Consider the following 13,453-nt stretch of genomic DNA (forward strand, 5'->3'; position numbering starts at 1 on the left):
GGCTACCTGGACTCCACTCAGCACCACAGCCAGGATTCCAGCATTCCGAGCAAGCAGGGCCAAGTTTTACATGATTCACTTGAGTCTGCTACATATTGCATAGGGATAGCACCAGACGTGTCCTGGCCAAAGAGACAGACTACAAAGAAACGAACATCTGGAACCAGTCAATGTCTACTTCCATTTTCCCTTTTAGAGGCCTAGAGAGTCTTTTAGTGTTAATAACCTAAACAAGGTTCCTGACATAAAACACTGTAAGATATCTTCTTCAGTCATTCCTTGGAGAGCTTTCCTAACAGAGTCAAACAAGGACATACTATCCTACAATGCTCGATACTAGAGATTTGTAACTTGGGTGGATTCAAAGATCTATAAACTTCCCTAAATGTTATGCCAAAATTTATTTTCCAGGTACATTCATATTTTTTTAGATAGTATAAGGGTCACTGGAATTTTTAAAGAGTTTCTGATCTCCCTTCTCCAAAAAATCCTGTATATATAATTTTCCTCCAGGCCAATCATAATATATCACTAGGAGTTTATACATACCATATTACCTTGATTCTAAGATACCTTTTTCCTAGAATTGGAATCAATCATATAATCCTTGTTTATATTTAATAAAATGTCTTTCTCCCCAAAAAATGATTATTAAAATTATAATGTGCCTCTGAAATGATAACATTTAAGCAACACAGGAATTAGCCCTATGTCAAATATATCAATAAATAAGTGAACTTCATTTTCATAAACAGATAAAGATCTAAGGCAGACCCTTCCATGCCCCCATGAGGATACAGAGTGAGTTCATCAAAACACCTGAAACACATTTGAGTTTATGTTCTATCATCACTGGCCACTAGTCAAGTTTCACCCACTTTCTCAACATGTCCTAAGTGGTCTAAGTGCCAGACACTGTACTACTGGAAAAAGTTACTGATGTAAGCAGGAGGACCGGGCAAGTTCCCGAGAGAGAGGTGCAGTGATCCCAACGGAAAACAGGTAGTCTGGGCTAACAGGAAGCTGAGGGTTTTAGGAAAGAAAGAGAACAGAGAGCTGGAGAGAAAGAAAGGACCAACTGAATGACTCCAGAGTTGGGGTTAAGTGGAGAGGGTGATCCATCAACTTGGTAGAAAACATACTGGCTACCCAGAGAAGAGGTGACCTCAGCAATTTTCAATTATAAGAACAGAGGGACTCTACCAGAAGCCAAAGGGACGGATCTAGTCTCAGCCAAGACCCTGACCATAGGAGCAGAGACAAAAAGCACAGTCTGATCTGGGCTCTAAATTGAATGAATATTGTAATAAGTCTTCAGAAACATCCCATTATGGGGCCTACAATTCTTTTCATTCATAGGAAGAATGGAATTAATGGATCTGCCCACTGCCTAGTGGTCTTTAATGATATCCCCCAAAGCCTGGATGCCCTTTCCCAGAGATAAGAACATGCAGGGTTAGAACATGTAATGTTTCCAAATCTCTTGTAAAGAAAAAAAGGAAAAGAAAAGAGTTATGATCAGACACCATTAGAGACTCAGGTCTGAAGAAAACAATTCTAGCAATGGTATAGCCCATCCCAAATGGACCATGCACGCCAAGGTTCTGTAGGGAGTCATCGCTTGTGGGCTCATATCAAGAGGACAGTTGAAGCCTACCTTCGAGCAGAAACAAGACCTAGTCACTGTCACTGCATATTATAGGGAAAAAGTGACAGCCCAACTCTTAGCCAGTCTCTTGTCAATTGATTCTCCATACATTCCACCTCATGGAAAAAAAAAGGGAGGGGGATAAAAGAACAGTCTTGTCCATATAAAATAGGCTGCCTTGATTTTGGCAATCCTGAAACACTGAACTAGCATGACACAGAGTCCTCAGTTTCAGGACTTCAAGAACCAGGCACTTAGAGAGGAACAAGGTGGTAAAATAAACAGGTATTTGAAATGGGCTGTTGAAAGCTCCGAACCTATGAGAAACGGGCTCTGAAGCTATGGAATACCATATATATAATACACACACACACTCACTCTTGGTATAGAGACACTTTCCTGCATGGAGGTTGTTCACTTTAAAACAACTAACCACTTCAGTGTATGAGATTGGGAAAAGATACAAGAGAAAGAAAAAGAAAACTATTTATGACACAAAGGCAGGCGCCTAATCTGTTTGCTCGTTAACTCTTTCAACACCCATTATAGTACCTGGTATGCCGTTTATACTCAATAAATGTTCACTGAATTGAATCCCAGAGGCCCAAAATTTTGGAGAGCAGCTTACATCCTCTCACATGTCAGTGAAGGAGAGTGGCAGTGAGGCTCCTGAGAGGGAAACCTGGGATGGTGCAGGGCACTCAATGTGCCGAACTAGACCAAAGCACAACTTAAACGCACTGGTTGTGGGGAGGTGTTAAAAGCTATATTCTCTCTGTGCCATTGTGGCTGCTTCCACCTTAATAAAAACAAACAAACAAACAAGTACAGTAACAGCCAATTGTCAATGGAAATGGAAATGACTGAGCTCTCTCAAAGCAAATAGCTGTTTCTGTCTTTGAATAACAGAAGAAAGGTCCATGGACAGAGTTAGGGTTCATTTTATAAAAATATACACATATATATTTTTATATATTGTATATTTCCTTGGATTTCTTAAGTACTATTACTCTTCCCATTTTACAGCTGCTGGGCAAACTAAGGCTCAGAGGAGGCAGGTAAAATGCTCAAGGCTTCACAGCAGAATGAAGATTCCAACTCAGGACAGCTGCCTCCAAAGCCTATACATTTAACCCTTTTAATACTACCAGCAGAGTAAACTAAGATAACAGGAACCCACGTACATACAGAGTGAAACCAATCTGTGGAAATAACCACTGCTGTCCTCTCTGTCCTGTCGCCTCATTACAGGGGTGGGGGTGGGGCTGTGCGCTCATATGTGTATACACACACACACTTTTTCTTAGGGTATATATTTTCTTAATTCTAAAGAGCAGGCTAAAGTAAAGGAATCATCTCAGGAAATGGAAGGCTGACTAAGGTCAGCCCTTACCTATCAACTGAGAGCTTCTTCAGCATGGTCACAAGGATAATGGTGGTTAAAGTTCCTTTTACAATATGGCTGCCTGACAACCAGAACTAGAGCTCTGAGCATAATTATGCATTTTTCATAAATTCAAGGAAAGTCAGAAGATGGCAAGAAATTAAAAAATATATATACACACAAGTACCAATATATACTATTATATACGTATATACATCCTAACTTTATTGTTGATGCTACAGAGAGTATACAATCATTAAAAGGTCACAAACTTCTCAACTAACCCTAGATCCTTAGTCTCTAATAAGCCTACCAAACTGAGACTTTCTCTGGTGCAGCAGAATGGTTTTTGCTGTAAACAATCACTAAGAAATAGAGAAGTCTTGAGCAGCATGAAATTAAATAGTAAGTTCAAACTCTGTGGCTAAAAAGAGAAACACACCCCAAGGTATCTTTGTGTTTCTTTTTTCATTCATTCATTCAAACAATATTTATTGAATATGAATTCTCAATCACTAGGCTCAGGGATCTCAGCCTGGGGCTGTTCTTAGGCATTGTATGCGTAGCGAAAAACAATCAAGATCCTTGCCTTCATGATTTCTGTTTAGAGTGCCCCAATAATTACCAGAACCCAAGACAGTCAACAAACGAATTCAACTGTAGATTATAATAACAGAACCCAACTCGAGTCACTGCCGCTAAGTTAATTCAGTGAGTAATGAGTGCTTATTACGTTTCAAAGAACTCTACTAAGCACTTCAGGTAGATAATATTAAAGGCAAAAAGGATATGATTAATCCCTGCCATCAGTAAATCATCCTCCTGGGATGACAACACACAGAGGTATGAATTAGGTGGACACACCGCCAAAGCAAAGTATCATTATCCTTTCAAATGTCTGGCATAGCCAACAACTACCAGGAGAAAGACGGCATTAATTTCTGCAATGTAGTTCCAAGGGAGAAAGTTAAAAAGTACTCCAATATATTTCAACACTAGGCATCCCCCCACCAATAAAAAATCCATGCCAATTCCCCCCAAGCATGTTGATGATTTCCTTAGTCTGACTGAAGAAAAGCTCTTTTTAGATTTAGGGGGAAAACAAACTAATTAGCAATGATTAATTATAAGAGGGCATATTTCTAACCTACATAAGGAATCTTAGTTTAGTTTCTGGTTCCCTTTACTCCCCTCTCTTTTTTGCTTTTAAAAACAAAGAGGTAAAGACGGAGGGAATCTCGCTTTTCTGGGCACTGGGTCAAGACCACACAGCACACAGGAGCAATGGCAGCTGGCTGGGGGCCGGCCGGGGCCGCGCTCCTTCTGCTTGGCCTTTGGCTGTAACCGCCAGACCGCATGTCTGCACTATTTTCCGAATGACCAAAAGGGAAGATTTTTAAAACCATACTAGAAAATGGCTTTGCTTTTAGGATGTGTTTACTTGTGCTGGTGTTTTTTTCCAGGATCACGGGCAAGGTTTTTGGGAACACACCTAAAAAGAATGAGGTCACACTGGCACCATAAGCCACACTTCAGCCCAATTTAGCAAACCCAAGGATAATTTTTCAAAAATGCTTATCTTGTTCCACACTTCAGCACAAAGAATACAACCTAATTCATAGATTTCCTAATATTCAAAAATGCCTACGGCTCCTTCTGTCACTATATTTTTTAAAGTGATATTCTTGATTTGACCACTAACCAGTAATGACCATTTTCTGGCTCTCAGAGTGGAAGAGAAAGCTGCAGCCAGTTCGACATTCAATCAAATGGACAAAGTAACTCCCAAAAAGATCTTTTTAGTCAACTGCTTTTCCCATGTGGGGTGAGGGGAAGCAGGGAAGAAAGCTGAAGCTAATCCAGCCGTAATCTCCATTCCCATGAATCGCTGTCGTAATATCTGAGAGAAGACCAACAGTAATTGGTGCTGTTTCTAGAGGTGGGAGGTCACACTACGGAATGTCTAATAAGATCATATTATAGCCCTCAAATGTCTTTAAACCAACAACTATAATATAGATGATAAACATAGTAAATTATGCAAGGAAGAACATATAATATGAGTAAATAGAAGCCAAAATGTGCAAAAGAAATTGATGTATTATAAGACACTCTATGACATGAGATTAAATATATACCAGAGCGCCTTTGGGAGAAGACAGAGAGAAACATAAACGGTTTGATTGTGCAAAGATATGAATTATTACCTAGGTGGAAGGAGCATAGTGACAACAGTCCCCAAATACACCCAAACATGGGAACAGAAATAGGATGCTGTCCTGATGGCAGATCTGAACTATCTGGACATCTGCTGATGGTAATGTTCCTTTAATAAGCCAAATCTCTAAACTGTCCCAGGTTAAATGAAACTAAGGAGATGTGACAACAAAATGCAATGTGTGATCCTTGATGAAACTTTGGAACAGAAATGTATTGGTGAGACAACCAACGAAATTTGAGATCTGTAAAATAGATAATAATACTATATCAATGTTAATATCCTAGTTTCATAGTTACATCACTGTAGTTACATAAGATGTTGACATTTGGGGTATCTGGACAAGGGATATTCTGGAATTCTTATATTTTTGCAACGTTTTTATAAGTCTGAAATGATCTCAAAATGAAAAGTTAAAAAAATAACACAGACATACACAGCATAGAGCTTCTGATAAATTCTTGACTTGCAAAAATACCATCTTCCAGATAGAGGAAATAAAATAGGGAACCATTAATTTGGCCTTAATCTTGACTCAAATTGGCAACAGAAACCTTCAGAAGTACAGCCTAGCTCATGCCAACTTCTTCAGAGGTCAGCAGTAGTTAAGCTAGGCCACAAAAACAGAAGAAGGAACTTTCAGAAAATCTGAAATTGTATGTAGATTTAACAATACAGGTATGGGAAGAACAAGAACTGCCCTCTGGGATAAGTAGAGAGAGTGACAGTCATTTTCTATCTTTGCTCTGAGATAGAACCATGGGAGAAAGGCTGAAAGGAGCATATCAGCCATGGGGAGGGGCATACCTGTCTTAGGGTTCTTGTGCTTGGAGCCCTTGCAGCTGCTACAAACTGCAGCTCCTGTAGCTGAGAAGTGAGGGGGCATTTTTTACTCAGGAGTTAGAAGGACATTGGTAGCAGCTAGGGAAGTTCAACAGATTGCAGACTGTTGTGAGAACAGAGAGGTACAGAGGATCCTCGGGTTCCCATTAGGACCACTTAGCCTGATGAGCAAGGAGAGCAGCAACTCAGCCGGAGGAGGAGGAGGAATGCTCTTGATTAGTCACCACTCCCATTCTGAAATCAGGGATGGGTGGCTAGAATATTACTGTATAAAAAAAGGAGACATATGAATGGCTGAGAAACATGAGAAAAGGTTTGCCATCTAATTAGTCATTTGTGAAAGGCAAATGAAAACAATAAACAATTTTCCACCATCAGATTCACATAAACACAAAGACTCATAATATGCAGTGATGGCAGAGCTGTAGAGAAAATGGGCTTCCTCACAGCTGATTGGAGGAAGTGTCAGTCGGTACATTTTTGTGGAGAAAGTAATCTGTCAATATCTATTAAAATATTAAATGTGCATACCATTCAACATGCAACTCCATTTGATATGCATCCCAGACAATAAAATAAATAGACAATAAAGTACATACAAGGATTTTCATTACATTGTTGTTTGTAATCATGTAATGAAAAGCTGAAAGCAACCTAAATGTCCAAGACTAAAGGTTTAATAACCTATAGTAAAACTATACTATGTCAAAAATTCTACAAAACAGAATTTATTTCTAAGTGTACATGAATAGAAATAAGTGCAAACAAAATAATAGAGAGGCATAATCCAATTTCCCAGCAGCTTGGGGCCAGGGCATAGGAGGTGGGGAAATAGAAAGCAAAATGGAGACCTTACTTTCAGACTCGTCATCACTTAACACTATGTGACACTACAAAGGCTTTCACAAAATGGGGAGAACTGTTCTTCTAAACCATCGCTCCACTGATAAAGAAGCAAGGCCTGCATCATCACACAAGAGCTCAGCAATTTCATTCTATACCTTCTTAACCAAACATAACCATCAATCAGTTATTTTACGATGTAGCTGATGTTATAAACTGCCAGGCCGGGGCTGTCACAGTGAAGCAGGCTGAAGATTACTTCCTGCTCCTCCACCTACAGCCTAAAAGTTCAGACCGAAAGCTAAATGTAATCACATTTTCCATACTAGAGAAAGCAGTCCCTGCTCTGCACTCTGGTGAATTTGGGCAAGATAACTTTAAATAAACTCGGTGCTGAAATAGTAACGTAATTTAGAAATGAAGCTAGAGAGAGAATCCAGGTATGCCCCTCTTCTCCAAAAAGATAATAGTAAGAACTAACTTTTAATAAGCACTTCATCATATATATTGCGCTAAGCATGATACATATATTTTGAGCCTTACACAACAAACTTGTAGGAAGGTATTATTATTATCATCCCAGTTTGCAGACAAAAAGAAACATGCTCAGAGAGACTAGGCCATTTTTCAGTGTTAGAGAGTCATTAGTGGTGAGTAGGGTATTATACTCAGGCTGCCTGAACCCATATTCTTAACCACCATGACATTCTGCCTCTGATCCTGAAAACTCCCCTTAACAGTAATCAATCTTACTTTTTTCTTTACATATTCTAACAGCTCATGCTTTCACATATCAGGTGCAGAGCATAAGATGCAATGCAACTGCCCATTTATTCTTGGAGTTCTTGAAGATCTTAGGGCTAGAGCTTGGGCATAGTAGAGAAAGGTGAGGAAAGGGCACACTTTGTTCAGTCTCAAAGTCCACAGAGACTAAAATAGAAGATTTCTTTAGAGGTGAGCAGAAGGAAGCCATACTGTCTTGTTCTCCTACCAGAAGTAGTTTTTCCTTAGTTTCCCGTCCCTTTTCCCTCCTTCCACTGCAGTAGCTACAACAGGGTAGCTCCATTTAAAAATGAGGGTATGTACCATTCAACTATGGCTTCCTAATAATTTAGCAGTGTGTTGGTTGTAGTAAAATAGCAGAGCTAGAAGCTAGGAGACCCAGATTATCTACCCAAGACCAGCAACTGACTGGCCTTTTTGGGCAGTGTTTCCTCCTATATAAATAAGGGTAAAATACTAGCATAGGTGTGTGCTTCTTTCTGCTCCACAGCTAGGAGGCTGAGCCAGATGAAACCACCAGTATCTGGCTACTTTTGACCTGCAAAGGTAGCAGTTTCATAGTTTCAAATTAATACATGGATTTACATACAATCTTTGATGCTATATATACCACCTGTTTCTTATCTTCCTGATTCAATTCAGGTAATTTCTGGTATCTGCCAATCTTCTAACCTTCTGGTTTTCAGAAGAGATTCAAGTACTGGCTCAAAGTGAAGAAATAGTTAATTTTACTAAAGAATCCTTGAAATGTGAAGGAGGACTAAAACCTCTAAAATAATGAAGTAAGAAAAGCAGTTCCAGACAGACACCACTAACCACAGCTAAAGGACTGTATGGGAACACAGTATAAAGAGGCTGACCCTAGCTCTCAGAAGCCAGGTTACCTAATTCGTCTCACTGACTTGCTGAGTCATCGTTCCATAGTAGAGAGAGTACTTAAGGTTGAGGGTATGAGTTGGCAATGATGGGGGGCTGGTAGTGATTTTAATCCTTGCTTTTAGCAAACATGCTTACTAGCAATGTGCAAAGAGAAAAAGAAATAGAAATTTAGTTATTAGTAACAGACAAAAGAAAATTTGCTACCTCTAAAATTTCTCTTAGCTATAGTATTTATGTACTTTGAACTAAGGTTTCTGTCCAATTTAGTACGGAAAGTCTTAGACACTAGCCATGGAAGATTAAAATGAAAGCTTATGTGGCTGTAACGGTGATTCTATAGCTTACCAAGCCAGACTTAAGAGAAAATGAAGAAAATTCAGCAGAATCATTTCAAAGCTTTATCTGACTAGGTAGTTTGGAAGCTTGTTGAGGTTTTTTTTATAGTTACAGACTCACATCTGCATGTCTTTTATTTTCTTTCACTACTGCACTGGCTAGGAATTCCAGTACAATGATGAGTAAGAGATGTAAGAACATCTTTACCTGTTCCTCTTCTTAAGGGGAAAGTATTCAGTTTTTAACTTGCATAATTTCCACTCCTGGCTAAGTACTAAAGAGTAAGCTCGTTGAATATAAAATGTAATAAAATTTGGATAGCATAGTAGGGAGAAACTGTGATCTTTGCCTACCCAGTATCCATCCCCCTTCTTCATGTAGCAATGCTTGGTTTTCCCTCAGGGGAAGTCAACCTTTCCCCACCACTCATGCAGTACCAGTGCAGTAAGCGAGTGCGTCAGGTAGGGCATCTACCCCATCCTCTAGTCCACATATTTAGTTCAATTCAAATATGAGACTTCTTTGGAATTACATAAGCTCTCTTTCCACTAGACTTACAGATCTGAGATCAACAAACGATGGCCCATGACTGAAATCTGACTTTCTACCTGGTTTTCTGAACTAAGTTTTATTAAAACATAGCCACACCCATTTATTTACATACTATCCATGGCTTCTTTTGAGCTACAACAGCAAAGTTGAATTCCTGCAAAACCTAAAATATTTACTATCTGGCCCCTTACATAAGGAGTTTCCTAACCCCTGTTCTTGACAATAAGATGTAAGCCTGGAACAGTTAGGAAGCATATCACCATGACATGGAAAGAAACCACTGGAAATGAGGTCAACACAAAAGAAGAACCTAACTCCAAATATTGTGATATTCAGATGGGCCAGATCTGGTAGGCTCCATTATTTTTCAGTTATGTAAGTCCATCAATCCAGCTTTCTCCTACACAAATTTGAATTGCGTTTCCATCATCTGAATTCAAATTCACTACACAGATAAAATCCATAATGCCCATTGCAGGTAACACAGCTCTAATTTCTTCCTATATCATCTATCCATCAATACCATGAAGATATTTCGACGCTTCTTCAGACTAGAATGTCACTGTAAAATCAACTGATCTGGGCTTCATTGAGGTTTTTTTTTAAACCGACAACCATCCTGAGGTGTTCTTGAACAATGAAAGAACAAAAAGTATGGAAACCAAAACTACTCCCCCAATGCCACACTGAATAATCAATCACAGATCAACTGGGTATAAAAGCAAAGATAGGTGCCACCATTAACATCTGCCTGAGTTAGGGGAAACACCCTTAGACCAGCTAGGAAAAAAGATGTCTGTTCCCTTAGCAAAGCCAAAACCCAAGGGAACAGATTTAGCTAATTAGGGAGACGGTGATTAAAACTGGAGCTGCTAATTGTCTACTGGGTGTATATCACCAGTTATGATCCCTATGGGCTCCCAGCAATGGGAGACAAAATTAAGCCTAATATTCCCACCAATTACACACTCATCATTTGCCTGTATTTATCTCTCTCTTTAGGGAACTAGAAAGCACACAGAGGTATAGTTTTAAATGCAAGGTATATGCTCCTACGAGATAATAATTTTATATTATGTTTAGCCACAGAATTATTTTGTGTTTAAACTTGTTTTAATGTGTACATTCTGGAACGAGGAGATGTTTCTTTCAATAGCACAGCTTTCCATCTGCAGAGGCCAGCTGTTAATCTACAGGAAAACTGAAGTGATTAGTAAGGAGACCAATTCTATACTGACAGAGAAACAAGTATCAAGTGGTGGGGAGAGGGAGGAGACAGGCATAAAATGGATTTGGTAAAGCAGCTTTAAAATTTCATCTTATTGGAGGCAAAAGCACCCCAAAAAACAAAAAAACAAACAAATAAACAAAAATAGAAGCACCAAAAGTACTGGGTTCTTTATCCATACTAAGATTAGCATGCCCTGACAGGATTTTTCTTCCTGGGTATTTCCTTCCCTATAAGTTGAAAACTAATTTAAGAGAGTCAGAGAAAGTATTATAAAAATGAACTAAGTTTTCTTAGAAGGAAATTTAACATGTTATCTCTATTAAAGATGAAAATCAAATATGTCTGGGAATTACATGGGTTCAAATTATAGCTTTGCCACTATGGTGAAGACTATTAGCCACTCCACTGTGTTCTTTCTCTTCTTCTTCCTTGAAGTGTTAAGATGCCCTGGGGACTGGCTAGGCCCATGGCTGCTTATGCACAGGTTACATTTCCCATCCTCCTTTGCAGCTAGATGTGGCTGTATAATTATGTACTGGCCAATGGAAGTGGTGTGTGCACTTTCTGGGTCCTGGGTATTTTCATCTCCATTATCTGATTAGAAAACAGCAACAACTACGATGACCTGGGAAGCCAAGGTTAAGGATGACAGAATGACCCTGACGTACACGGACTGCTCACTTCTGGGCACTGAGGGTGAAATAAACTTTTATTTTATATTAGCCACTGTACTTCAAAGTCTCTTTGTTATGGCAACTTAGCCTGAATCCTTCTAATATAGCTAGTTAAATCCATATAACTTGAGGCAAGTGATTTAACCTCAGTTTCCTCACCTGTGAAATGGTAAGGAACTAAGAGAAATAAATAGATTAAGAGATGTGCCCAATCTGTGCTTTACACCCCAAAAAATGCTCATCTAATGATAGATGATAACAGCAAAGATGAAGGACTACTTAGGCAACTGCTCAATATGTCAGTAACAACATAGTGAGGGAAAATGAGAAATATCTTACATTTTAGCCCAGGAGAATTCAGATTAAATAATGTTTAATGAGAGTTTAGCAAACTGTGCCAAAATCTTTAAATAATTCTTTAAATTGTGCTATTACTAGATGTTAAGCAAACACTTTTTTTGTATATGCTTAGATGATTGAACTGAGTTCCACATTTGTATAAAAAATAGTTCAGTAGGAAGGTACATTAATCAATACAGATCACCTAACCAGGGTAGGCTGAACACACACACACACACACACACACACACGCACGCACGCACGCACGCGATCTGGAATCATCTCTGCTGGACGCCCAGCTTGACACAGAGGGTTCTATAGTCAGTGAGGGCCTTGGCCTGATGTCCCTTGCACACATTTTCCCCTCTGGATAGTAGTTATGCAAATAATAATTATTGGCCCTGTAACAGTGTGGATTCTTTTTATCTTTTACTTGTGGGACATGGTTAAACTGTCCTCTTAGGATTTCTGCAACCTTGCAATTTGCTGAACTCTGGAGGTGGTATCTTTGGCATCAAGATAAAATGACAACTCCACTCTAGGGACTTCCCCAGAGGTCTTACATGGTTTACATGTCACAAGATGCAGGAAAACCACAAGATTACATCACCCAGCAGAGGCCAGCATCTCTGAAATGGGAGTATGGATCACATTACCAGACTTAGCCTCTTCCATCAACCCTAATAATCTCACTGTGTCTAATCTCACTGTGTATAACGGGATGTGAGCTACCATGGCAAAAAGAGGCTGAACCAGAAGGGAGTAAGAAAATGCACTGTATAATCTGTATACACTTTTATGGTCATTTATCCTATTAAAATGGGACTGAAATAAAGCTTTGCATACTACTTCACGGAGGCATGAATAAATATTCAATAAGCCCAACTAGACTCTGCATCCTCTAGGAGACTTAGGGGTGCTACAACTGCCTCAGCAAAGGGGGAGTTCTAGTATAGTGTCACATAGAACCCACATCTTAGAAAGAGAGGCCGAAGCTCAGGGACGGCACCAACACAGAAGCATTATCAACATCTACAAACATCAGCCCAGGAATAAAACATCTAAAAAAATTAAAATAAATTTAAAAAACTTCTGGTACATTGGTCTTGAGAGCCCCGAGGCTTTGGAGCACCAGCAACAATCACAGCACTAGGGAAGCAACAAACAACTCAGGACCTTTATTTCTGCTTCACTTCCCTGAATTGTACTTACAGGTTCCCGGCCATCCATGGCTTCCATCCAGAGCCTCCGGTCCTCTTCTGACAGCGCCTGCATGGTGATAACCCCTGGCCTGCAGAGAAAGAAAGACATGGGTATGATCCCAGGTAGAGAGATCCTGATGAAGGAAAACCTTAAAGAAACACCATGGCACAGAATGAGTGGTCCCTAGGGCTAATTACACAAAGAGAGAAACACCACTTGGCTTTTCTGAGCCATCATCTTCGAGTCTCAGAAAGCAAAGGTATGGTCCCAAATCTCTCTCAATGAGCCCATGTATCCCAGGGAGTAGGAATAAATACAGAAGATATGATTCTACTTACAGATAAGGAAAATAGATAATTAAAGTGATGACTTTAGGCCTTGTTTAGTCCTTGAGATCTTGTTCCTTCCTGTTCCCCAAAATGCTTAGCAGAGTGCTTTACTCACAGTAGGAGTGCAATAAGCATGCACTGAAGTGAATGGAATGACTGGACTTGAGATAAAAGAGGGTAAAACATCTAAG

General features: G+C 39.5%; 1 protein-coding gene across 8 annotated transcripts in view; it reads right to left on the reverse strand.

Moving 5' to 3' along the window:
• Nucleotides 1-13,453, reverse strand: part of ARHGAP26 (Rho GTPase activating protein 26) — a 392,428-nt gene that overhangs the window by 228,769 nt on the left and 150,206 nt on the right. For all 8 annotated transcript variants that reach the window (XR_008528711.1, XM_054568251.1, XM_054568250.1 and 5 more), the window contains exon 11: nucleotides 12,943-13,021. Coding sequence is in view for 7 of the 8 variants with exons in the window: in XM_054568251.1 (XP_054424226.1) it covers nucleotides 12,943-13,021 (79 nt within the window). In the remaining variant the exon portion in view is untranslated. The remainder of the gene's footprint in view (nucleotides 1-12,942; nucleotides 13,022-13,453) is intronic.

This window comes from Pteronotus mesoamericanus, unplaced genomic scaffold (genome assembly GCF_021234165.1).
Source record: "Pteronotus mesoamericanus isolate MK-2021 breed Mesoamerican mustached bat unplaced genomic scaffold, CSHL_Meso_final contig_2, whole genome shotgun sequence".
Classification (NCBI taxonomy): Eukaryota; Metazoa; Chordata; class Mammalia; order Chiroptera; family Mormoopidae; genus Pteronotus; species Pteronotus mesoamericanus.